The sequence below is a fragment of the Emydura macquarii genome, unplaced genomic scaffold (genome assembly GCF_026122565.2).
Source record: "Emydura macquarii macquarii isolate MOO-44397 ecotype Brisbane River unplaced genomic scaffold, CSIRO-AGI_Emac_v2 contig_2768, whole genome shotgun sequence".
Classification (NCBI taxonomy): Eukaryota; Metazoa; Chordata; order Testudines; family Chelidae; genus Emydura; species Emydura macquarii.
Window position 1 is genome coordinate 15,295,611 of NW_027132905.1, and position 25,893 is coordinate 15,321,503.

The 25,893-nt window shown below is 41.7% G+C and overlaps 1 protein-coding gene across 1 annotated transcript; it reads right to left on the minus strand.

The window, feature by feature from the left end:
- Nucleotides 1-642: 642 nt before the first annotated feature.
- Nucleotides 643-6,773, minus strand: MSX2 (msh homeobox 2). Its single transcript, XM_067566505.1, has 2 exons — nucleotides 6,295-6,773; nucleotides 643-2,361 (listed from the first exon to the last, which is right to left on the minus strand). The coding sequence occupies exons 1-2, from the start codon at nucleotides 6,635-6,637 to the stop codon at nucleotides 1,937-1,939; spliced, it is 768 nt and encodes a 255-aa protein (XP_067422606.1). The 5' UTR covers nucleotides 6,638-6,773; the 3' UTR covers nucleotides 643-1,936.
- Between the last annotated feature and the right edge of the window lie 19,120 nt (nucleotides 6,774-25,893).

The window sequence follows — 25,893 nt, forward strand, 5'->3', positions numbered from 1 at the left end:
CAGAATTGAACAGAGATGCCAGCGTAAAGGGAATCGGGCCCAAGCGCTGACCCAACGTATCTACATAGTATGTAAAATATGGTGCTGTAAAAAGCAGACGCGCCTAAGAAGGGTTATTAAAGACAAGGACAACTCAAAGATGAATCTTTCCATTTTGGATTTTTGGCTCTTAAATTCAACGTTGTGTGCCACATATCTGCTCCCTCTCCCCCCCCCCCCCCACCCCGCCCCACACAAACACTTTAAGATTTATGGGATGGGAGTGGAGAAAACGAATAATAAAGGCAACCTAAAGAGGAATTTTGATTACTTCTTTGATCATGACCCAGGACAGACAACCAGAGCGAGAAGTTGTCTTTAAATAACTGCAAACACGGACAAACCCAGACACAATTAAACAAGGTTGGTTTTTTTAATTTAATTCGAAAGAGATAAGTAATAATAAATCTTCAATAAAATATATAAAATTGTACAAGACATCCCTTTCAAAGGGACTTTAATATAATAGGAGTGGAGAAGGGTGGGAAACTGAACGAAAGTGGAGGACAACACATCCTGGAGTAGGTCAAAACTTCGTGGCTCTTTCCCCCCTCCCTCCCCCCCCCCCCCCCATAACATGCTTTCAAAAATAATAACAAACAAAATCCAGGAGAAGTTCTGCTTTCAGCGAGCTGCATCCGCTATAATAACTTTACCACAAAGTACAGCACTAGTAGTAATAATAATAACAAAACAAGAATGAAAGCCTGGGTTATATGGTGCCATGGGTTTGTAAGGAGAACTCCCCCAGTGAAATCCAGGCGAGGAGATCAGTGTGCAGAGCACTGGCACCTTATTGTCCCATATGTTTCTTTTTGGTACCTGAATCTATTGGTGTTTTCAAGAAATACTTAAGCATGATTCACTATATTGGCATTTTTACAAGGTGATTTTTTTTTTTAAAGCACAGATTATTGCAAATAAAACCAACGCTGCATGATGGTTGATAGTCGTTGCACACCCACTACTCTGGCAAAAAAAAAAAAAAATAGCCCATCTCTTTTCTCCATCTCTCTCTAGTATGCTTCCACCCCGCCCCCTTCAAATAGCATCACCGAGCCAAGCGTGCATACACCTGGCTGGAGGTGAAGTTATTAAACGCGCCAAGCAGGAAGGGATAAAGACAAAACTCTTTGCCTGTAGCTCTGTCTGTGCTTCTCCTCCACCCCCCCACACACAGTGCTTTGAAAAAAAATGTTTAAGCGACTTCTACAAATAAGGGCAATAAATGAGCCGATAATGGAGTGGGTAAAGTTATTATAGACGTCACTCATTTAGGGGCCCGATCCTGCGGTCTGGATGTGCTCCTTGTTGCTTGGGTGCAGGCTGGCCCGTTTGAAAACACGCAGGGACTTGCCGCCTTTGGCTCGGTCTGACTCTGCTGGGGTCTATTTCCTATTTACAGTGATTCTCGGTCTTCTAAGGTTTGCTTTAAAAACAAAACTGGATTATACCTTTCACCTCCCAAATATTAAGTGAGGGGACTTCAGATTCAGTTTACCGAAGGAACCACTCCTACTTCAACACAGGTCTTGGGCCTCCTCTAGGAAGGGGATAGGGAAACTATGCCTTGCAAATACAGGATTCATTCTTTACCGATTCCTTTCTCTCATGTGCAGTATATAAAAAGAATTACATTGGTTTAATGGTATATGTTTTTATATTTTTCTTTCAGGATCAGAGTCTGAGTGCTCCGATCAAACTCAGAAGAGACCCTGGCTGCTCCTCCAACCTGTAATACAGGCTACTTTACTTTTCTAATGCAGACTCCTATACACTTGGTATGGTACATAGAAGCAGGCAGATACAATGACCAGAACTCGTTTTCTACAGCGTTCTTGGATTGGAAAAGATCCGCCAGGAAGTCTAGATCGCCGTTGCTTTCCTTTCGATCTTCTTAAGATAAGTGGTACATGCTGTATCCAACAGGAGTAGCATAGAGTCCTACAGGTGGGATGGGAAGCACAGGTCTGTGAAAAGGATATGATGTTCCATACAGCGAGGCCGCCTGGATGGGAGAGTTGATGGGGAAAGGTAGACTGAACCCAGAAGGCAACATGGGCTTCGCTGCCATTTTTAGCTTCTCTAACTCTGCCTCCTGCAGTCTTTTGGCCTTGGCTCTCCGGTTCTGGAACCAGATTTTGACCTGGGTCTCTGTGAGGTTGAGAGAGCTGGAGAATTCTGCTCTTTCTGCGATGGACAGGTATTGCTTCTGGCGGAATTTGCGCTCCAAAGCCAGCAGCTGGGAAGTGGTGAAAGGGGTCCTGGGCTTCCTATTAGTCTTGTGCTTCCTCAGTGTGCATGCTGTGGGACTCAGATGTCCTGGAAGGAAAGCAAAGGCCATTTTTTTTAAAGGAGGGGGAGGAGGATAAATACTTAAGAAAAACAAGAGGGAGGAAAAGGAAGCTTGAGAGATATTTGGGATTTGTTTCATCCATCCCTCCTGGAGACAATCTCAAAATGTGAAGTACTAGGAACTTACACATATGATTTATAAGCAGTACTTGAACTCACTACTGTATGGGTCGTGGGCTGTTTTATACAGCGAAGGCACAAACAGAGAAATCCCAGCCCCATTGAAGCCAATGGGGCCTGGATTTCACACCAGGCAGGTAGAGAATCCCTTTTCCCATATCAGCTTGTAAGTGACAAGATCAACAAAAATGAAACCGAGTTCAAAACATCTGGGAACATCAGGGGGTCACACCGCATAGATCCAGAACACAGTGCAAATGTCTTAACAGCTCCGGTGCTGGGGAACTAGAATTCCTAGGACCCTCTGTTTAAGACAAACGTGTTATCAAGTAAATACGTTCCCAGAAGTAAAATGTCTCCCAAGGGACAGAAATAAATCCATCACCACTCCAATGATTTTTCCATTGGGAATAACAGGTTGACCCAAATCCTGCAGTCCCAGTAGGCGTTTTGCTCGAGGGCTATAGAATGGGAGCTGATAATATTCCTTGCATTTGCTGATGCCTCTACGTGCTTCCACTGAAATCCAGGGGGAAAAGGATCGGGCAGTTTTATTATCTTTTCTTTTAGATTATACCCCGTCCCCCCACAACAAACAATGAAAGAAGCATAGGAAGGAAAGAAGGCAAGTCCTTTTTTTAAACGTATGGCTTTTATGACATATGCTAATTTAAAAAAAAAACCAACCCGTATCACTGTAGCATCCCTGTCCAATACAAGATGTGGAATTTGTTACCTATGTGTTCCATTATAATCCCGGCCACCTCTCATTTACATTGCAATGTTAGGATGCGTCACTGATTTTCCCTAGAACACTTTGCATTTCAGTAGTTACCTTGGGGTTTAAAAGAATAACTAAAATGTCAGCAACTTGAAAACCTCGGACGCTTAATTTGCTTTAAATCAAAGTATAAAATAGGCAGCTCTTGTTCTTCAGTGTGATATCGAAAATGATAACTTGCCCTAAATGCCTGATACATTTTATACACCTTTTTGTCCCTATTCCATACGAATGTGTCGATATTTGTGCGCTTTGTTTGTTAATATATTTTCCTTTGCCTCTTTCAGTATCCTCAAAGTACATTTTGAATTTTAAAATAGATTGGGCAATGTGTTTTAAATGTGTGTGTTGCAAAACAATGCCAAAAACTATCCAACGTTTGAAAAGGAAAAAGGAGAGAAAGGAAACGATTGCCAAAAATAAAAGCAAATCTTAAATTCTTAATCTCTATTCTGTCTACCGCAGAGTAGAGTATTTTCTAAGGCAAAACAACCTGTAGTTAATACATTTTAATAAGTATGCAGCCAGTTTTGGTACTCCGTTCAGTCCTAGAACTTCCTAAAACAACACAGTACAAATAGAATTGTTACACTTAATACATTCCATTATGCCTCATTTTAAAATGAAATTATTATTAGATGTTCCTATGAATTTGCTTCTTAGGAAAGATCTCCAAAGGCATGGTTAAACAAGAGGCTTCATATTTATGCCTTTTCCCTCCTTAAAAAACACGTGAAGGCTAGGAGGGTATATGAAGGGTTTATCCTGAAATGGCCATCACACAAAACGAGATAGTTTCATCTCATTGAAAGCAAAAGCAAAACGTTTTCAAATGGCATCAAGAACTGGCCCCAAACGTCAAGATTTCTGCTGTGTGTATGTGTAGGGGGCAGGGGAGGACCTTTTGACCTCAGATAAGTACTTTTTTATATATAAAATCCCAATCAAAGGTTTACTGCCAAATACCGGCAAACGTAAACCTATTTATCTTTCATCATAGTGGCACCCTTTCAAATAAGTCACCTCCGTGTAGAGTGGTGATAATAAAGCGAGCATTACCGCACCTCTCACTAGCTTCACTGTGGACAGTCTGGTATTTGGTGAAGCTTTTTTAAAGGTATCACCTCTGCTTTTCACTAGACTTTCTGGCAAATATTTGACAATAGTCATCACCTGCCTGCATAATGCTACCTGTGTCACAGGACCAACCATATAATGCAAGCTATTCCTCTCTGGTCCCTCTGATCACTCCCTCAGCCCGAAGGTAACTTTTCAAACAACCAATTTTAAATGTCAAGAGTGTGCAGGGAGATAGATGCTCCATCATCTTCTGCAAGAACCCAAACAAAGTCACTGACCTACAGACAACCTTCTAAGACTTATCTAGTGTTGAGAGTCAATAGTTATTTGTCAAGGATAATAGAGGTTGGAGAGAAAGGGAACCCTCACTAACAAGGGTAGCAATTTTCATTATGTCTTAAACCTTATTTTAGCAAAACCTAGGGCCAGATATTAGGACCCTGGTGCACGCAAAATTCCGGTATGTGCTTTGTGTGACATTTTAAAGTTATAGGCTATTGTGAACTCTGAATTATTGGCAATTTTTAATAGAGTGAGAAAAAAATCTGGGAGCTTAGTGAATCTACGATCGTGGAAAAGAGATATATTGAGTAGTGTCTAGGTAAAAATGTTAGGCCTCGTCTATTTCTAGGTGACAGTTTGTTAGAAGCTATATGATATAACTAGTAAAATACAGAAAGAGCCAAACAAAAGCATTTCTAGGGGGTTTGTTTAAGGCATTTTCATCATCTTCCCCAGCAACCGTGGGGTACGTGGAGATTGGGAGACTTTTCTACACAAGAATGAAGCAAGATGATCAGTTTTTCCTTTTGCACTGTTCTTTGTGTTGTCACACCCTCTCTGCAGAACAACCTAGACATCCGAATAATCTGGGGGATCAACGAGAATTGAAGCTCTTGAACGTCAAGGAAAACAAATGGGTACTGGAAAGTTAAAACTACAGCTTTCCTGTATCGTGATACTAGATTAAAAATTAAACTCCTCCAAGGCAGTTAAACTAAACAGCTCATATGTGTTGATCAAGCAGTCATTAGCGTAAAGTAAAGCAGCCCATTGTAAAATTTACAAGCTAGAAATGTGCATAGGCGGCTTGATCCATCCGTTATTACAGATGCTTAACACCACTGACTGTTTTCAGTGTGGGAGAGAGCGGAGCCTACATGGCCATTTAATATAGATATTTATTTTTCATACGAGGCAAACTATTTTCCTGAATTTAGAAAAGGTACTGATGTGATGTACGCGAAGTGCGGCGATCTCAAGTGCTCACACACGGTCTTGTGTGTCCAGAGACTGAATTTCGCTCTGGAGATCGCGCCTCACGAAATGCAGAGGCATGGCTTTAAATATCTCTAACGCGCATTATTAGCCCATGGGTCGTGTGTCATTGAGGGGGTGGAAACAGGGAGGCAGGGGAGCGGATCCCGAAGACTTTAGCGTCCTCCCCATGTCGGGGTATTTTGGCAGTTTCCCCCACTTAGAAAACTTAGCGCAGCTAGCTCGGCTGGGTGTCTAAAAAGGCTGCGAAGAAGCGTCCGAGGAGCCAGTATCATAGATAACAAGACATACACGCGTTCTCGCTGGAAGCGGAGCGGGGTTTTACGCAACACGCTCCAGATCAATTGCGATCTAACTCTAAAATCTCCCTCAACACACACGCGATGGAGCCTCGGAAAGTGGATCGGATACAATTGCTGCGGGCTCCGGATCTTCCCTTATACAGGCAGAAAAGCGTCTCTACCCACTCTCCATCCACATCTTAAAGCTAAACGTTGTGCCTTAAAACAGACCCTTCTCTCCCACTCGCACGGCTCAGCCCCCAGACGCACCACTTCTTACTCGGACTAGACCCGTCTGTTCTATTTCGCCCAGCTCGTGGCTGAGCCCCAGTTCCGGGGCCGACCCCGGGCAGCACTCACTTGGTGGAGGGGAATATCTCCCGGCCTCCTGAATCCAGGAGCTGCCGTCTTCGGAATTCTCCGATTTGACCGACGAGGTGTCGAAGGGTTTTGTAAGCCCCCCGGGGCTGTGAGCTTCCCTGGAGCCGTGGCCCGGCAGCAGCAAGTTCCTGGAGGTGCCCACGCCGGATCCTTCCCCGCCGGGGGCGAGGGCCACCTCTTTGGAGGGCTTTTTGTCGGACATGAGCGCCTCCACGCTGAAAGGCAAACTGGAGACTTTGATTTTGTGGTGATCCTCGGCGCCAGCTGCTGGGCCCTCTTCATCGGAGGAGAAAACCTCCTTCGTCTTGGAGGGAGAAGACATCTCTGCGCACCCCAGCGATCCCAGCGCACGGCCCCTGGCGCACACAGACACACAGCTCTGGGTGCGTGTCCGACCGATACCGCTCCGCTCCTGCGACTCACTGCGCCCGGACCCCGCCACTCAGCCACTTTTTTTTTTTTTTTTCTTCCCCCTTCTCCTTTTTTTTTGGGTGCTCCGTGTTGTTTCCTCCTTTGGGAAGTTGAGTAAACCCAGCCGAGCCAATCAGAGCAGCCCTTGCGGATGACGTAAAGGTGTGACTCCTGTGATTGGCTCTGAGTGGCTTCCCTCCACCCCCCCCTCCTCCCTTTAAAAAGTAAATTAGGAGTTAATGACATGGGCCGCAAACGGAGCTGTGTTATTAAAGCGCCTTCCAGGGCTGTAATCATGGCAAAGCAGGAAAAGTCACTGCGCTAATTAAGGCATGTTACCTGAAGAGGAAACTAACAACCTAGATATTTCTCTTTTAACCTCCCCCCCCCCCCCATTTTAAACACTCCTTTTCTGTAGCTCGTGTCATAACCGTTACCCACTTGCAATCCCATCACGGGTGTTGTTATCTGACACAGAATCATGGGACGTCCCAACACCTACCGTCACCCCCCCCCCCTTTACCTGTGGACCGCCCGGAGCAGCAGCGCCACTTCTCTGCTGGTCCTTCTTTGTCAAGCTCTGGCTGTTCGCTATTTTGTCAACACACACACACAAGACTACCAGGTGAAATTGCGCGTGACTCGCCCCCTTTTTGCTGCTCCGCCACCACTTCCGAAAGCTACAAACTAGGCTTTGGAAAGTTAAAAGAATAATTTGTTTTGCAAAGTACAGGCAGATCCGTTCTGATCCAGTTCCGTGTGGTTCGAAGTGTGAAAACCTTTTTCAGTCTGGAGTTTCTGTATTTTTCCGTACCAAAGAGAGAGAGGAGAATTCCATATAACCTGGCTGGGAAAAATACATCACATTGTAATATTTAGAGTTGGAATATTTTTCACTACAAATGCAACTTTTGCTCTATTTCTTGGTGTAAATACACACAAAGGCTGGATTTTTAATTATTATTTTGCTCATATAAATTACACACGCACAACAGTGATGAATAAATATGGTCCTAATAAACATAGGGCATGATTCTGCAGTCCTTAAATTTGCAAACATAGTAATAATATGGGGGGTAGGGGTAGGAACGATTCTGTCTCTTTTTTGACTCCCTAATTAGTGTGAATAAGGTGTGTTAATTTAAAGGCATTTCTAATCACCGTGGAGATAAAAACAAATACATTTAATAACGAGTTTAGTCTCATAATGATAATTCTTTAACTCCATGCTGTAACTATTGCTATTAAAACACTCCGAAAAACTGAAGCTTCAGATATATGCCAGTGCAGTTAAGCAGAACACAAAACCCTGCAAGAGTTATTAGCAGTCTGTATATGTATACAAATAAAGTTCGGAGGCAGCTTCTACACGCCCAAACTTCCACTGACTTCCGAGGGAGCACAAGAGTGGGGATGAGATACAGGATCGGGACCTGCCCAAGTAAAACGGTATTGCAGAGTTGTTGATTTCAAACGTGGTTTTATTTTTGACACCATTAGTAGCATCGACTCATGCATTGCCTGTCAATAGTTTGATGGCTTGTATCCCTTTCCTGTTCACATCCCAGTTAAAACCACTTGGTATAGACCTTGGTTTCCTGAGCCTATGTGTACGGGGTTATGCTGGTTTCGCCCCTATGAGAGAGCGCTCTTCTCGGAGTAGTACCGGGGCCTCATCCTGTAACTCTTGTTCAGGCAAGAGGCATTTTGCCTGGGTAAGGACAGCAAAAGGGTATGCCCTGTGTCTGGACTGGTCTAGAGCCCTCCTCCCTATGCCTCAGCGGGGGCTACCACTTCATAGAAGGGGAATAGAATAGAAAGTTTTGAATGAAACTAAACCCAAGTTATTTAAAGGGCGGTACAGCGAGAAACCGAGGGCCTCTTGGGTTACAAATAGCAAAGGGCTAGGAATGATCCCTACGATGCCACTTCAGATATTCTAGCCCATTAATCATCTTTTCAGCTCTTGGGACAGTGACTGCTAATCCTTCACCTAGATTCCAGCCGGCATTGGTCAAATCGAGCCTGTATTCAGAGAGCTTGCATAGCAATACACGGCCAGGCTTTACTCCACACCTTCGACCAACCGAAACTTCGGTGCTGCACAGGTATCTTTGTTAAAAACACCAGCACGATGTTTCGTACTGAGCCACGGCCGGCATCAGCAACTATTGCAAAATGCAGCCCGGTGAAGAAGCTTTCGGGAGGGTTAAGAATAGGTTGGAATGATTATTTGTTTGCCACGTCAGTAAACAGCCCGTATTATCCCGGGTCCTTTTCTCATTCAGTTAAACCACAGGTTCCACAGTGTGTAGAGACGAGGCTGGGGAGCAATCTACATTACAGACTGGGATTTCCTATTTCTGGGCTTGCAAACCAGCGCTGCTGCAGTTGGGCTACTTCGTATCTCCTCCCCCCGACCCTCCGCCTGCCCTGCGTTCTGACAAGTAAATGAGAATTAATGAAACTAACGAAACAATGTGTGTATAGGGAACAATGAAGCGCCGGTATAAACCATTGTGGATCGGTTTAAATGCTACAGATAATTATACCGTATTCACAAAGTCAAGGCACCTTCCAACTATACATAAAGAATGAATGCTGGCTGGGGGGTAGGTCAGGGTGACACTGTTTCAAGAATCGAGTACACTGGGTGTAGTTCTTCAGATGGACAGAATATCCCATTCCAACTCCTTCCCCCACTGCAGTGCTCTGGCCCCTACATTACACCTTAAGCGTCATCCTGTGTGTTTGCTTGATGTGCATTATTTGGATTGCATCCCATCTGAGGCACCGAACATGCCTTTATAGGTCTTTGTATAGCACGCTGTTCGTTTAAGACTTGACTACACAGATGTCTCATAACAACAGCCCTGGGTCGGTTGCTGGGATTCGAGCTTAACTATTTTGTCGGGAGTGATATTCCTTACCCATTTGGTATCGTCACTTTGGGTTAGCAAAAAACCTTCCTGAACCCACCCTGATGCTCTGCCCGAGTATCTGTTATGGGTACACAGTCTGGGTGGGTAATTCCAAGCCCCTGGTTGTTCGCAAACGGTTAGTTCTGAATTCTCTTGATGTGTGTGATTGATTATTTCAGTCACGGGGGTTTGTTTCTGCCACACGTCGAGATGTCTGTATCTTTTCAGATAAAAGAAGAGAGCGACTAACAGCCAATTTCCTAGGGCAGGAGTTGGGATGAACCCGTACTAGAATTTGGGAAACTACTGGGATTTGCGAACATTTTCGGGAATACGGGGTGTCTGTCTAGTTACTGGTGAATAATGAACAATACAACCTCAGGAGCCACTGTGAATCAAAATCAGCTTCTCTTCCACTCCGGGAAATAAGCACAAGTCAGTTCATTGGACTCTTCGCCCAGGGATGGAAGAGAAGTGACCCGCCAACCTGTCTCAGCTGTATAATTTCCTTTCCCCAGAGGCCCATGTCACATCTCCTGATCTCCAAGCCGATGTCACGACCCGTTGCTCTAGCAAGGAGAACTTGGGGTTGCCCGCTAAAGCTCGTCGGTCTTTGGCTTGGCGTTGTCCCCAGGTATCCGAAAGGCTGGATTCAGAGATCCCAGCAAAGTACAGGTACCTGCCAAGTCCAGGGACACCGTCCCACTCCAAGTGGAGGGGGGGATAGAGGGGGGAGGTCTGGAGGGGAGGCTGGGAGAGAGCAATTGTCAGACACGCAGCAACAATCCCACGGGCTTCAGAAGTGTTTGCACCAGCTACATTGCCTGGGGAGGGGGTCAATATAACCTATAGCCACCATCCGAGAGGTTCAGCTCTCCCTTCTCATCGCTGAATATCCTGTACCAGCTGGAGCGGGAAGGCTGCGGCTTGTCCCTCGGACTCAGCCTCTAGAGTGGGATGTGGGAATGGGGGGGGGGGGCAGAAGGGGGCGCGAGGAAGAGGGGGACAGACTTTGCAGACAAACTGAGGCTGTTTGAAGGCGCCAGCAGCGGGGAGATGAAAGGGAAGCTCCTGGGGGAAGAGCTGTGCAGTTTTTGACCGGCTCCAGTCCAGCAGCAGCTACCGCCTGGCCCAGCCAGCCCCGCCCCGCCCCGCCTGGGGCAGTTGCCTGGACAACGATCTTGCCTTCAAGTCTGTTGTTCCGGCCAGGGGAGCAGAGGAGGAAGAATCCAACAGTAGGATCCACAGCATCATAATTCCTATATCAATATTGTAATCAGCCTTACGAAGAACAAGATCGTGGACCATAATAATTATTCTATTATTGCCATGAACCATAATGAATAAGAAAATATGTGAACGCCCAGTTCCTCCGCCTAAATCAGATTTCCACGGACGCGGTCATGCCACTAGGTGTGTGGCGGGGCCGAGCCCGATTCTGAGCTGGAGTAAACTAGGAGAAACTCCATCCCTGTCACTGGAGATAGAAGCAGGCCTCGTTTGTGCTCCATGGAGCTGGGTTTCCCCTTTGTACAGCAGATAATCAGTGACGGCAATAGACATTGCATTCGTGATCATTCTCTGAGTGTATCCGAGGTCTAGGACATTTGCAAATGAATTCAGGCTAACGTAATTTACAAGCAGTCTGCTTATGTTGTTGAGAAAGGGCTGAAGACTTCTTGCTATGTTGCTAAACGCTATTGCCCCCCAGCACATTACAAAACAAACAAAAAAAAAACCCCAAAGAACAAAGAACAACCCCCTCCCCCCCACCTTTACGATGTTTTGCATAGATCTCATTACAAATACAGGCTTTTAAAACAAGGCATTGTGCAACCGGCAAGTGAAAAAAAAAGTGGGGGAAATGCTTCACTTGAAAAAAAAAGTTTAAGAGGATAAAATCTTACTGGAAATAGAGGTACTAAAATGGGATCAGACTTGAACGAAGTTGAAACATTACCTCCAATGTAGGTGTGTGTGTGTGTGCAGATGCAACACTTTAATTTGTCAGCTGTCTGAGATCTTTCTCGGATCATCACCCTTGCCAAGAGAGAACTGAAGCCAGCAGAAAGGAGTTTTAATTCTAGATAATGTGCATTTATCTTGAGACACCGAAAAAGGAAGGAAAAACTTCACAGCGTCATAAGCAATCGGCTCTGGTTAACAACGCGGCAGCCTATTTGTCCTCAAAGCCGGTCTCATTAGGCTCGTGTTTGGACTCTGTTTCTGAAGCCCTAACGGACAGAGAGTGGGTGTGGAGCAATCCACTCAGAAGGTGGAAGACCCCTGCTAATGATCTGTTCTTGTTTCCCGTCTAGCTACAGAGACGTGGCTAAGCCGAAGCCACCCTACCCTTTGCTTTGAGTACGTACATTAAGGCCCAGATCTTGCTCCCTCCAGTTCAAGTCTACGGTAAAGCCCTGGATCGGGCGCTGCGTGTGTCGGGAAAGATAATGCGGAGGGAGGAGGGAGGGTCTGTACAGAACCAAACCACCGACGATCGCTACTGGCGATAAAAGCTGAATGAGTAGAGACGAGATTCTTATACATCCGATCCTTTACATCTCGAATCCAGTGCAACCCTTTGCTAGAATGACTCTGCCAATGACCCCTAGGCATGTATTAGCGACTGGCAGCAGTCAATAATGACAGTCACCGTACAAGGAACCGTGCTACTGCATAGACATTCTCTCTCCAGAGATTTCCTCCAGAGATTTTATTTGCCACTAGATGTGTATTTTCTACTCGGAAAGAGCCAGCTAATACTATTTTTTTTAAGAGATCAGGTATCTGGTTCCTGAAAATTGCTGATTGTTTTGCCCTCAAGGACTGCAAACGATCCCCCCCCCCCCCCCAGGGTAAAGGCTTTAAAATAAATAAATGCAGGGGAGCCCTTCCTGGGGAGAGAGGTGCACTGCTCGCTAGGGAACAGTAAAGCGAAAGAAGGGGGAAAGGGATGCCGATTTTGGTTTCAGATGTTCTGTTGCTCGGTGCTAGGGACGATGTTGCGCCCAATACATTCACTGCGCCTTGCTTCCTGCTGTGCCACGGGGCTGAGAGTTCCAGAGTGTGTCCTGGTGTCATTTACACGGCCCTCTCCGCCCTGGAAAGATAAGGATCCGAAGGCGAAGCAGCACGTGGAAGGCTTGTCTAACCTAATGCACCTCACGGTCTGTTTCCAGCCCACGGGCCCGATCCTGCTCCCGTTGAAGCCCACGGAAGAACTGTCGTTGATTTCAGCTGAAGCGGGATGAGGCCCTCGAAGGTAAATGTGGACACCTGGTAAGCCCTTCCCGGCTAGAAGTGGGTGAATGGGATACCCCCGAGCATCGCACACAGCTACTGGAATAGACAATCGATACATGGCCGCATCAAAGCGCCCTTGGGAATCTGCCCAACCCACAGCGGGAATTTCAGCCCGCCAATGACACCACATCGATCGCCCCGCGCTATTTCTGGGCTTCCCCCTCCCAGCTCCTGATTTTAAACATCCCTTTATCCTGGGGTGGGGTGGGGTGGGGTGGGGAGACAACATAGCATCTTGTTACTAAGGGTCAATACTGCAGAGGCACTCTGCTCAAAACATAGCCAATCGGCCTGGAAACTACCCTGTAGAGTTTCCCTTATATTTCCATTTCCGTTTTTTAATCTACGATGTGCAAGGAAAACAAAACAAAAATCCAAAACATTTACAATGTGGAAGCTAATGAATTGTTTGCCAAAGTGCTTCGCCGGTTTCTGTACGCAAGCGATTTCCTCACTTGCACCCGAACTTGCTGTACAACATTTTAACTCGTATAATTAGACACATTCTAGTGTTTAAAATAATTAACGATCCCTATCCGTTATAAACGAAGCAAGGAGCATTACAATGGTTTTAAACGATTTAAAAGGGCTTGCATTGATTTAGATTTGTACAAACTGTTATACCTGGCTGTAGCTATCGTTTATCTGTCTACACAAGCGCATAAAAGTGCGTGTATTTATATACATATTTACTTTTTTTTTTGCTGTTAGTTTTCATATACTTTCAGTTTTTAGATGTCTTGCATATTCCCTCCCACAAAATTAGAAATACAGAATGGATTTGAAAAAACACACCCCTCCCTCATACTTGGACCACATAAGATCCTAATAAATTTCTTATTTTCTTTGCAATATAGAGACATATTCCATGCTCAATTCAGCCAGTGGAAATTCAGTACACAGTATCTGCCCTCTATAGAACTTTTTTTTTTTTTACCTTTCCCCCCCCCCACCTCAACTGTTTTTAATCTTGCAAAAAGAAATTCAAATCCTCCTGATTGAATTTTTCTGTTTCTGTAGCTGCCCACTCCTTTTTGGATTGGTCGTGTTTATATATGATATAATTCTATAATCAATACTTGATTGGTTTGTTAACTTTACCATACCGTTTTTATATTATATATATAAAAATACTTGTACATTTCAAGTAGCAGCAAATCTCGCTTTCTAAAATTATTACCACCTCAATCAAAGACTATTATTGTTAATTGGGATAATAAGGTAATTTAGCTGATTATCCGATACTTCTTGGGGAAGGCGAGTAATAGGAAAATTAAATTATTTTATGTAATACTTTTCTAAGCCTTGAGAAAAGGGTGATTTAACTCCAGTATTTCACTGACTGCTCTCGGGGCTATTTCAGCCTGAGCTTTCAATCGGGACATTCATTTCATGTATGATCGTGTTTTGAACCCTTTTGTGTTTCCTACAAGCTGTTCTGCTTGGCACAGGGGTTGGATTTCGAGGAGCACCTTTCTTGATCTCAGAACTGGCTAATGCCAACCTCCTGAGATGCTCTGCGGACTTATTTCCATTCAAGGAACTGGAGCACTCAGAATTCACACCTCCCACCTGATTTTACATCCCAACCTGTTCTCTGTCTGGTAAATTCTATTGTCCTGGTCAGTGACATCCCTTTATTCATTTAGTATCTTAGTTAGATGAATAGTGTATATATTATCGAGCACACATAGACTGGATTCCAGACAGCCTTCCAAGGTTACAATCTTTTTCTCTGAGCCAGTCCTCATTTTACTGTATTTAGAGCTCTGTCAAGGTAATCCACGATTTTCACAATTATTATAGACTAATTATACCCATTACATTTAGTGATGATATTAGGCCCATGGGGTATGCTATTAAGGTACTGGAAATATTATACTGCCAAAGGTATATTTGTTTTGAAGTTTCTCAATCAGCTGAAGGGTGTATTCCACCTAACCCTTTTAAGGAGGGCAACATTTGTATTTTGGGAGAGCTCAGGGAATGTTGTGCTATAATAATCAAAGTGATTCATCATTTGGAATATGACTGATGTTGGAATGAATTCATAAAACAAATGATCAAATCAAAGCCCAGAGGAAGAAACAATCTGCAATTTCATAGCCTTATTTACCACAGAACCATAGAAATTAGAGAGGAAAATAATCTATTGGTTAATCCAGTACACATCTCTTCACTCCCTGCCAATGCAGTTTGCTTCCTACTATTCCTTTCCTAGTGCTTTGTCCAATGTAGTTATAAATGTTCCAAGCAGCAGTACTTCCACCATTTCTCTTGGGAGAATATCTATGTTTATTAGATAAGCATTGCTTTTGTCTTTGTTCTTATAAAAAATCAAATTGAGATCTCTAAAGTTAAAAAAATAGTTTGCACATTTGTTTAAGTATAAATCATGACAGGCTACTTGTGAATGGGAATTTTAGGAAAGAGATCTGTTTCAAGCTTGGATGTTATCAAAGTTTTCTATTCCATTGTACATGACCCGTGCTGAGTTAACTTTCTGATAGACTGATGCACACTTTCAAAAATTTGCCATAAATCTTCATGTGTTTATAATTCAAATTTGTTTATCTTGCATGTTTCTTGGACTCAGATTACAGTTTATCACAATTTCTGCCTTTCAAAGATCTTGACAACTCTACAGATAAATCATACTGGCCAAAACTTTATTGTTTATGCACAAGTTGTTTACAGAAAGGTGCTAATGGGGCTTCCCTGATGAGATTGTGGCTTGTAGTGTTTTTTGTAGCCTTGTTGGTCCTAGAATATGAGAGAGGAAAGCTAGATGATGACTTTTATTGGACCAACTTCTGTTGGTAGAAGATGCTAACTTTCACGCTACACAGAGCTCTTCTTCAGCTATGGGGAAGGAAATCAGATGTCTGAACAAAGATTGTGATTAGCATATGAAGACTTGCAAATATTGCCAACATAGATTATAATTTAGGCCATGATTCGGCAAGTGGTTTAGTGTGGGCTGACCATTACGCCTGAGCTATGTACAATTGACTTCAACAGCTTGCAGGACTGGGGCCATGGTTTGTAAAAATTGTTTACAGTTCAGCCTTGATTATCCAACATTATTCAATGGCTCCCATGACATTCAGCCAATCCAGATTGGTAGTAATCAAGGAATTTTCAGTGGTAATAATATACGCTGGGGACATGACTCTGCTTCTGATAATGGGGAGTTTTGGAAAAAGGTTCAGTTAATGGAGGTTCTGTTTTATCTGATTAACTACAGATGGGCCTTGGAGACAAAATTCAGATCTGGATTTCAAGCACTGGAAAGCTCAGGAGCATTTGAATCATGAGTTTTAGTTTGGCCCCTTACGGATAAGAGGCCTAGTGTAAAATTTGGATCTGAATTGGAGTTTGAATTCCAAACCCACAACCCACATAAAAGAGCTGCCATACTGGGTCAGACCATGGCCCATGTTGCCCAGCAGCATCTTCGCCAATGGCCCATACCAGAGCTTCAGGGAGATTGTTCAGATCAGGGCAAATATGGAATCATCTACCCTTGCCTTCCACTCCCGACTACTGGCAGTCAGAGGTTTAGGATCACTTCTAGCATGCGGTTGCATCCCTGACCATATTGGCTAATAGCCATTGATGGACCTATCCTCCATTAATTTATCCAGTTATGCTTTTAGCCATCACAACATCCCATGGCAACGAGTTCCACAGGTTTGTTGTGTGAAAAAGTATTTGCTGTTGTTTGTATTAAACCTGGTGCCTATTAATTTAATCAGGTGACCTCTGTTTTGTATTTTGTGAAAGGGTAAATACCATTTCTCTATTTCCTTTTGCCACACTATTCAGAATTTTATAGACATTTATCATACCCCCCCTTAACTGTCTCTTTTTCTTAGATGAACAGCTCTAATTTTTTATTTTCTCCTTTTATGGAAGCTGTCCCATGCCTTTGATCATCTTTTGTTGTCCTTCTCTGAACCATTTCCAGTTCCACTATATCCTTTTTGAGGTGGAGCAATCAGAACTGGATGCAGTATTCACGGTATGGGTGCATCATGGATTTATATAGTGACATTATGGTATTTTCTATCTTATTTTCTATCCCTTTCCCAATAGTTTTTAATATACTGTTAGCCTTTTTTATCACAGCTGTGCATCGAGCAGAAGTTTTCAGAGAATTATCCACAATGACTCCAAGATCCTTTTCTTGATGTCAATAGTTAATTTAGAACTCATCATTGTATATGTATAGTTGTGATTTTTTTTCAATGTGCATTACTTTGCTCTTATCAACATTGAATTTCTTCTGTCATTGTGTTGCACAGTCACCAATTTAGTGAGATCCCTTTGTATCTCCTTGTAGTTTGCTTTGGAGTTAACTCTTGAATAATTTTGCACCATCTGCAAACGTTGTCACTTCACTGTTCGCCCCTTTTCCAGATCCTTATTAATATGTTGAACAGCACAGGTCCCAGTACAGACCCTTGGGTGACCCTGTTGCTTGCCTTTCTTCCTTGTAAAAATTCACCATTTATTCCTACTCTTTGTTTCCTATGTTTCAACCATTTACTGAGCCATGAGAGGATTTTCCCTCTTATCCCATGGCTACTTAGCTTCCTTAAGAGCCTTTGATGAGGGACCTAGTCAAAGGCTTTCTGAAAATCCAAGTACACTATATTGACTGAATCACCCTTATGTACATGTGATGATTCCCTTAAAGAATTCTAATAGTTTGGTGATGCATGCACTTTCCTTTTTTCCCCCAACAAATCATGTTTATCTATGTGTCTCATCATTCTGTTCTTAATTATAGTTTCTACCAATTAGCTTGCTACTGAAATAGGGCTCACCAGCCAGTAACTGCCAGGATTGCCTCAGGAATTTTTTAAAAAAATCAGTGTTACATTTGATACCTTCCAGTCATTTGGTCCAGAGGCTCATTTCAGTGATAGGTTTTTTATGTGTTTGTTTGTTTTGTTCAAGCCCATCTCTATAACATTTTTAAAGCCAGGTCTACACAGGGCAGGGAAATCATATTGAAACCATGTTAGCACTTTTAGGGAGAGAATAGGTTAAAGCATAGCCAGAATTACACCAGCAGCCTTGGTCTACTTCATGCATTACCTATGGTTGTTAATGCTGGCTCAGCTCTTTGGCATTTCTACTGTAGCTCCTACACTGTATGCTCCCAGAGCTACCTTTATTTTTGACACCATCTCATTTAAGTCTAATCATAGACCTTCTAAAGAAGAGAGTGTCTAAAACACTGGTCCAGAGGCCTTGGGTACACTAGCGTTCTCAACCTACTAATATCGGTGTAGCAGGTCCAGTATTAGCAGCTGTGGGAAAAATTTACATAACATCCCCAGCCTATGCAAAGCCATAGTGCAGATGGAGTCAGAAAGATGGTGCACAGTTTATCACTGAGGGCTCCTGCTCATGCCCCAGATAATGTTATTTTTGTATGTGTAAATACACCTCCTTCCATTGTGTTGATAAATGCCTGGTGTTTCTTTGCTGGGATTTTGATCGCTTTACTCATGCTTTGGATATGTCAACCTTAAGTGACGTGCATGATTATACGAAGGGAAGAAACCTGTCTTACTGTGAACATTTATTAACCATTAATAAAGGAGAGCAGGGAGGAGACCTTAGAAGTAATTGCTAATGATACAATTAGAGTTATTGTTAGTATGGAAGAATTCAAAGGAGATAATACAATGGGCATATTACGCTCAGTAAATACCAGAACTTCTGACACCTTCTGGGAAATGTTGAAAAACATTCTACTTAGAAACCATTCTTAGAAATATAACAATTCTGTGGATTACCCCTGAATTTTATTACCAGGGACACGTGAATAAAAGCATGAGTCAAGCCAGGACCCAGAACTCAAGCCCTATTGCAGTGGAGATGTAGTTCCACTGGCTTTGTGCTCTGGGCATCCCCAAAGTAACCCACAATCCCATGGCCCAACATTCTTTGTCCTCTGGACTGTTAAATTTGATGGACAGTGAAGTTTTCCCACACTGCACCATGAACAAAGGCCTAGAGTGGCCATATTTTGAAAGGGCGCTAGGAAGTCTGGTATATGGTGGTTGACTCGGGCTTGCATAATGCAGTGTAGATGCTGAAGCCCCAGGCTGGGACCCAGGGTTCAACAATTCCTAACCTGGGGTTACAAATGAGTGTAGACACTCAAGCCCCAGGTTAACAAACCCAGGGTCTGCTAACTCGAGTTCTACTAACCCTGGGCTGACATGGCAGTGTAGATGTTCCTTTAGACTGTTCTGGGATGTTCTAATTGACACTGAGGAGCTGGGTAAATCTGTAGCTGGCTTGAGAATATGGAAGGCACACAGATGGCTTTAAAGTCTTCTAACTCACTTCTAACCTACAAACAAACAAACAAACCAAGATGAAAACCCTGCCAAAACAAAACACTCCACTGCACATACAATACTCCACCCTGGGAGAATCACATATGACAGATATGTGTCATGTTGCTTAATGCCCTTCTGAAAGGCACTCAGATACTATGGTGATGAAAGGAGTAGATGGACACATAGAAGAATGGAACCTCTTTCCCACCTCTAATCCTGCACTAAGCACATTAGTCAAAACTGTGAATCAACCCAAGTGACTCTTCATGCAAAGATTTCTAGGGTTGACTTTGAAAGTAACTGATATTTCTGCAGGTATGTGATGCTCTCCTGCCAGCTACAAAATTTTATATTTATGCTTCTCCCTGAGATCTCTAGTCATTTATTAAAGGAATTTGCTATCTGTTTATTTGGAGCAAAATTCATATTAAGTTAAAAACAAGACTTTTGCTCCCAAACCTAAGACCAGTAGAAATATTTCCATGTTTGTGCTTTAAGATTGCAAATTAAAGAGCTATTTCTAAATAGCTAAACATCCCGAGGGTTTGCAATTGCAAATCAAACCTTGCAGCACTCAGAACCAGGAAATATAAATAAAAATAAAGGCAACTTTATTCACTTTTGCAATCCAAACTAGTGAAATACAAAAAAGACAGACAGCATAAAGAGTGCAAAGTTTCAATTATTTCACTTTCAATTATTTCATGTGTTATTTATTAGTAAGTAAAAACATGTTTGATTACCATATATAGCTTTTAAGCTTACAGTGTTCCTTTGAAGTTTTTGTATTAATGTAATGAAGAATTATAAAATTCTAATCACCATATAAAAAAGGAGAGAGAGATTTTTATCCGTCTATCCATCCATCATGTTAAAATACTACCAGCAACTGAAACCAGAGTTTTCAAAAGTGGAATTTATTTTGGGTAGACAACTTGAGTTATTGTTACCCCAACATTGGGGCACCCAAAATCACTGGCCACTTTATGCAAACCTTTGCCTTATTACCTAGGCTCAAGGTCTCTTTATGAGTTAAAAGATGGATAGTTCCAGGGTTCGTCTGGTTACCTTCAAACAAGGAATCTCCAATTATGTTCCCAAAATGACATCAGTATTACAGACTAAATGTGAATCATAATGGAATGAGGGGAGACACAATCTGAGACCTGATCCCAAATATAAATGTAAAGAATCTCTGATACTAGGGTCTCAAAGCATTTAAACCATTAATTTATTAAGTCTTTACTAAATAAATATTTTTTAAAAAATTAAAACCACTGAGGTAGACGAATGTTATATCTATTTTACAGACAGGCAAACTAAGGCACAGAGAGATTAAGTGACTTTCTCAAGGTCACACAACAAATCAGTCGTTGAAACAGGAATAAAATCCAAGATTCCTGACTTCCAGTCCTTTGCTTGAACTGCTGCATCACATTCCCTTCGAGCGGTCAATAATGCTAGAACATGCCAATTTAGTCTCAGTTTGCATTTTAAGCCAAAAGGAACTGCAACACCTGCTCAAATAACAGTATTTCAGGTAAAATAGGTTGATTTAGTACTGCAATTTTACAAGTGCACTGTGTCATCAGACCAAATTTCTCCATAGTTTGAGCAGCACTGGTATATAATTTGCATTTCATGTAGCAAATCACTTGGTGCAATTTATGCATTGTTAACCTAAAAGGAAAAGTAAGGTCTGTCACTTCAATCTGGAATGACTTCTTCATGCAATGCAATAATTAGTAACTTTACCTTCATTTAATGCTCATTTGTTCTGACGCATTTGACAATAAAGCCTCTTGAAAATTAATGGATTAATCTCATGCATAATGGCTTTATTTGTTGAAGTGCTGAACGAGTCTTGCTTAGTTTTGTCTGTAAGACTGACTATATGGGAAGCCTGAAACCTGAATAAGAGTTTCTTCCTTTGTAATGTTTAGAAAGTATTTGAGACGCAGGCTGATTTAAGGCAACAGCACCAAAAGATATTTTTAAATTTTATTTTATCCCAGAAATGCTGAAAATTTCAAAATCGTTTTCTCTTCTTTAAAAATTTTGCACCTTTTCCTTGTATTTTAAAATAATTTTAATGAATTTCATTATCAATTTATTTTTTTATTTATTTTCTCTTTCTGAAACACAAATTTCAAAATCATTGTATTTTTCACATTAATTACACAGTGAGATTTTAAAAATATATATTTCCATCTTTCTTAAATGCATTTTTTTAATTTTAAAAGCAGGAAATGATAAATAAACTAAAAAATATTTCTATTCACATTTTTATTTTAAAAATGATATTACAATGTCCAGAACATTAAACAAAACAAAACTTTTTGATGTTGAAAAAAATATTTAATTTAAAGGATTTCAACTGGCACTATGCAACACTTCTATGAAATGTGTGGAAAGGTAAACTGAGATTTAGGTGCCTAAATCCCATTGCATCTCATGTGGCAAATTCCTTGGTGTAATGTATGCATTATTAATCAAAAGGAAAAAGAAAGGCCTGTCACTTGAATCCAGAATGATTTCTTTGTTCAATATAACCATTGTGAGTTAGGCACCTGACCACCTTTAAAAAACTACGCCCTTGCTCTAACAGAGATGGCCCAAGTTTCTGGAAACATCTAACAGAAACTCTGAAATCTCAGTACTTTATCACACCCATTAGGCTAGTTACTCTCATGGGAGTGTACGAGTAACATGATACTATAGCCTTACACTTTCAAACCATAAAGTAAACTTGTTTTTCAGTGAAGCAATTAGAAAGATATACTTAAACATATCCTTAAAATAAACAATATAAGCAGATCTGAAAAAACAGTGGCTATTATATGTTGTAACTTGTGGGTTCTTAGAGTGACAGATTATTTGTAATTATGGTTACTTAAATATCACAAGGGAGTCGGGAATATTGATCAAGATATTCAGGGAGGGTGGATTGCAGAGTCAAGGTCATAGAAGAAAGAGATTTTCCATTCTAAATCTAATGTTGGACAACAACGCTCTTTTAATTTTTTTTGCGGGAGGGAAGGGGGACCCATCAGAACAAAATAAATCCCCTTCTTTAGGCCTAACACAGCTGCTAGCTATTTAGTGCTGCCCCCGATTCCTGAACCAATATAGTATTAATAATCAATCATTAACATAAATAGTAGCTAAGATGGTATGTCTGTTTGTTCCACAAGCAAATACCTCACAATCTTACACTATATAACTCCTGTCCGTCTCTGAACCTCCCTTCTGATGTCATTTCTTCCAGGGGAGGGGAATTCATCCCTCTCTTTATAGGTTCTTTGTGCCACGGCTATAGGGCAAGTGTAATCCCCCCATCCCTCAGGAAGACCCAACACATTCTGGGAGGGATCAGAGATAGGCAGTGAGTGCCATACTAAAAGCGGGAAGATAGCGGCCAGGGTGTCCCAATACCCTGGGTATTCCCTACCTGCGCAAAGCCCATAGGAGCTCTGGCATCTGAAGTTTAATTTATCTATGCCGGAGGCCAAACGCACCCTTGGCAGCCACCAGGATCAGGGAAGCAAAAATCTGCTTGCACTGACAAGTGACTTTGGCCACTTGTGCCATGGTTAATTTAGGCCCAATCCTGGAGTTTTTTGAGTGCCTTCTCAAAGGTGTTGAGCATCCTCATTTGGACTGAAGTCAAGACGTACCATGCAGAATCAGGCCCTCAGCCATGACCTTACCCATAGCTAAGCAGAGCAAAGTTGAGAATAAACTGCTATCATATACAATATTATGGTTCAGTGACTTTAACCACATGGCACAATTCAATTTAGAGATATCAGTGCTCCATTTTTTTCCCCATTTGGTGTATGCCATGTTCATTCTTAACAAGAATAGGGGGGGAAATCTGCCCAGAAAACAAATAAAAATAAGCTTCAAAAATGAAAAGAAAATCAACCTCTTTAAACCTTTGTAATCGACAATGCAGCCTTTTTTTTTTTTTTTTTTTTTAATCCTCTATTTTGCTAGCTTATTTGTCTTTTTTAAAAAAATATTCAGCTGCCACTGTAACCACAGTGTTCCTGTTAGAACTTCTACAGTGAAACATCTTTCAGTGTACCCATTATAATCTGTATTTTCTGGAGTTTATAACTCAGCAGTAAAAATTTGCTCCAGGCTGAATCTTGGCACATTAAGTGTCATCAACGAGGTAATTGGTTTTCTTTAAACACCTTGGGAAAAAAAAAGATCTGAAGTTGCCAAAAGGCTATCGTGTCCAAACACCTACACTTCCATGAGCGGTTTTCCTGGCTTTTATTTTCTTTCTTTGTGTTTTCTTCTGCTGCTTTAGCAATTGAATAAAACCATAAAAAAAAAAAAAAAAAAACCCAAAAAACAAAGGCAGTTATTAACCCACAAGAATGTCCAATTAACAAAAGAGGCTCTGATTTAAACCATGAAAAAGCTAGGACAGACATCTATGACACTTTGTCCTTATTACACTTTGTTCTATCACAACAGACATTCAACTACTTTGGGATTGTGAGTGAAGCTTGGAGTAGAGATTGAGTCGAAAACCATCATTTATTTTTCCCAGCAGCTAAACCTGACAACAGTGGGTGATATAACATGTTTGCTTTTTCATCTAACTATAAAATCATTGAGGTTTAGGGATCAAGGGACAGATGTACAAAGGTGTTTAGGCACCTAAAGATGCAGATAGGCATCTAGGCACTTTTGAAAATCTCACTAGGTACCTGTCTAGGTCTTTGGGCAGCTAAATGCATTTAAAAAAACTGGGCCAAAATTTCAGCTATTCCTCTGAATCTGCTTGCCTTCTGTAGGGTTATGAGCTATTCATAGAAATATCAATTATAGCCCTATTTTCTGTTTGCAAATAGTTCCAAAAAAAGATCCTGACATCAACGTTTATTTGTAATTCAAAGACGGTTTATAGTTGGATATATTTTTTAGTCTATAGGTTGCTCTAAGAGTGTTTGCCATAACTATCACTTGGGCTATTTGATAGTTGGAGTTTGAAATCTGAGATGCTTTGGGCATGTAGTTCACATGGTACATTCCTGTTCCCTGACTGGGATGAATTAAACTTTTAAAAAAGGAGATTGACAAATGATGAAGAATTACAATAGCAAAAAGGACCCTTTCAAATCAGAATTTATGGAGAAGTCATTCTCCATGCTAAAATTTTGTGACATTTTTAGGCTTTTCAAACCTTTTTAGGAATGAATCCTCGGTGCCTCAAACAACTAATTTGATCTCATGACTAATGAGTCACAACAGTGTGTGAATTCATCATGTTTATTGGAGCCAATATTATTGAATTGTATTTTGTTTTATTTTCATCAGCTCTAGTTGTCACCTTTCACGGTCATTGAGGGAATCTTTATCCCCATTTCCCTAATTCATTTTAATATTTCATTTATCCCATCTTGCCTGGTACATATTAGAGAGTGATTTACAAATGTCAGAGAGCACTTCAGTGTTAAATATTGTTCTATTTCTGTTAAATTGTCTTACCTGAGGTTTTGTTGTTATTGTTTTCAACTCATTTTTGGCAGCATTTATTTCTTAGGTAATATATTGGGCCAAATTTTGACTGGCCCCATGTGAGTGCAAGGCTGTGAATAGTGTGTCCCTGAGCAGGTGTCAGTCACACTCTGAAAGCAAGGACCAGAGGAATCTAGCACCTGTGTCACCACTAGACCCAAGGAGAGTAAGAAGGGGCAAATATAGCTGCCCTCTTCTTTTGCCCATCCATAGAGCTTCAGAGAGTGAGGGGATCAGCTCGTGCTACACCCTATTAAAGCACTGCACTGACATCTATTGCTTTCGTTCCCCTGAGCCAACCCAGGATCTCCCGCTAGTGCAGAGTCCCTCCAGATCCCTCTTCTTAAAGTGGGCCATGTCGGAACAGCCACAAGATGGCTTAATGTATTGCTCTGAATGCATTTATGTATGTCCTCTTCAATTCCTAATGGACAGAGTCCTGGCTCAGGAATGGATCCCATGTAGAAAACATGCATAAGAAAACAATATATGTCTTTCCAGGAACTCTGAATGCTTGAGTACAGCCACAAACAGTCATATACATTAACATGCATATTTCAGCATTTCCCACAACTAAGTGGAAATATCTTTAAAAACAGCATAGTGTGCCAACACCTCAACAAATTTCACCACCTTACTGTCCACCTTTCTGCAAATCATTAAATATAATTCATCTCCAATTCTAACACCTGAGATAATCCCCAATTTTACCTTCCTTTTATCTGAGGGTTATAGCACTTTGATTCCCATCACACAATTTTAATTCTTGAAGATATTTCCCCCTTATTCGACAGCACTTTATTTTCTGTAATTATCCCTTATGAAGGGATGTTACCAAAGTCCTTTTGAGAATCCAAATAAATTATGTCTTCCCTCAAATGTAGTAAATGGACCCTCTCTCCAGATACATGTCTGTGTATTGTGGCCTCTATCTGAATTTTCTGTGAAGAAATATTTGCAGTTAATATACACCCATCTGATCAAGTAGCAAAATTATATCACAGTGACAATATGTCCATGCAAATAAAATTAGTGTC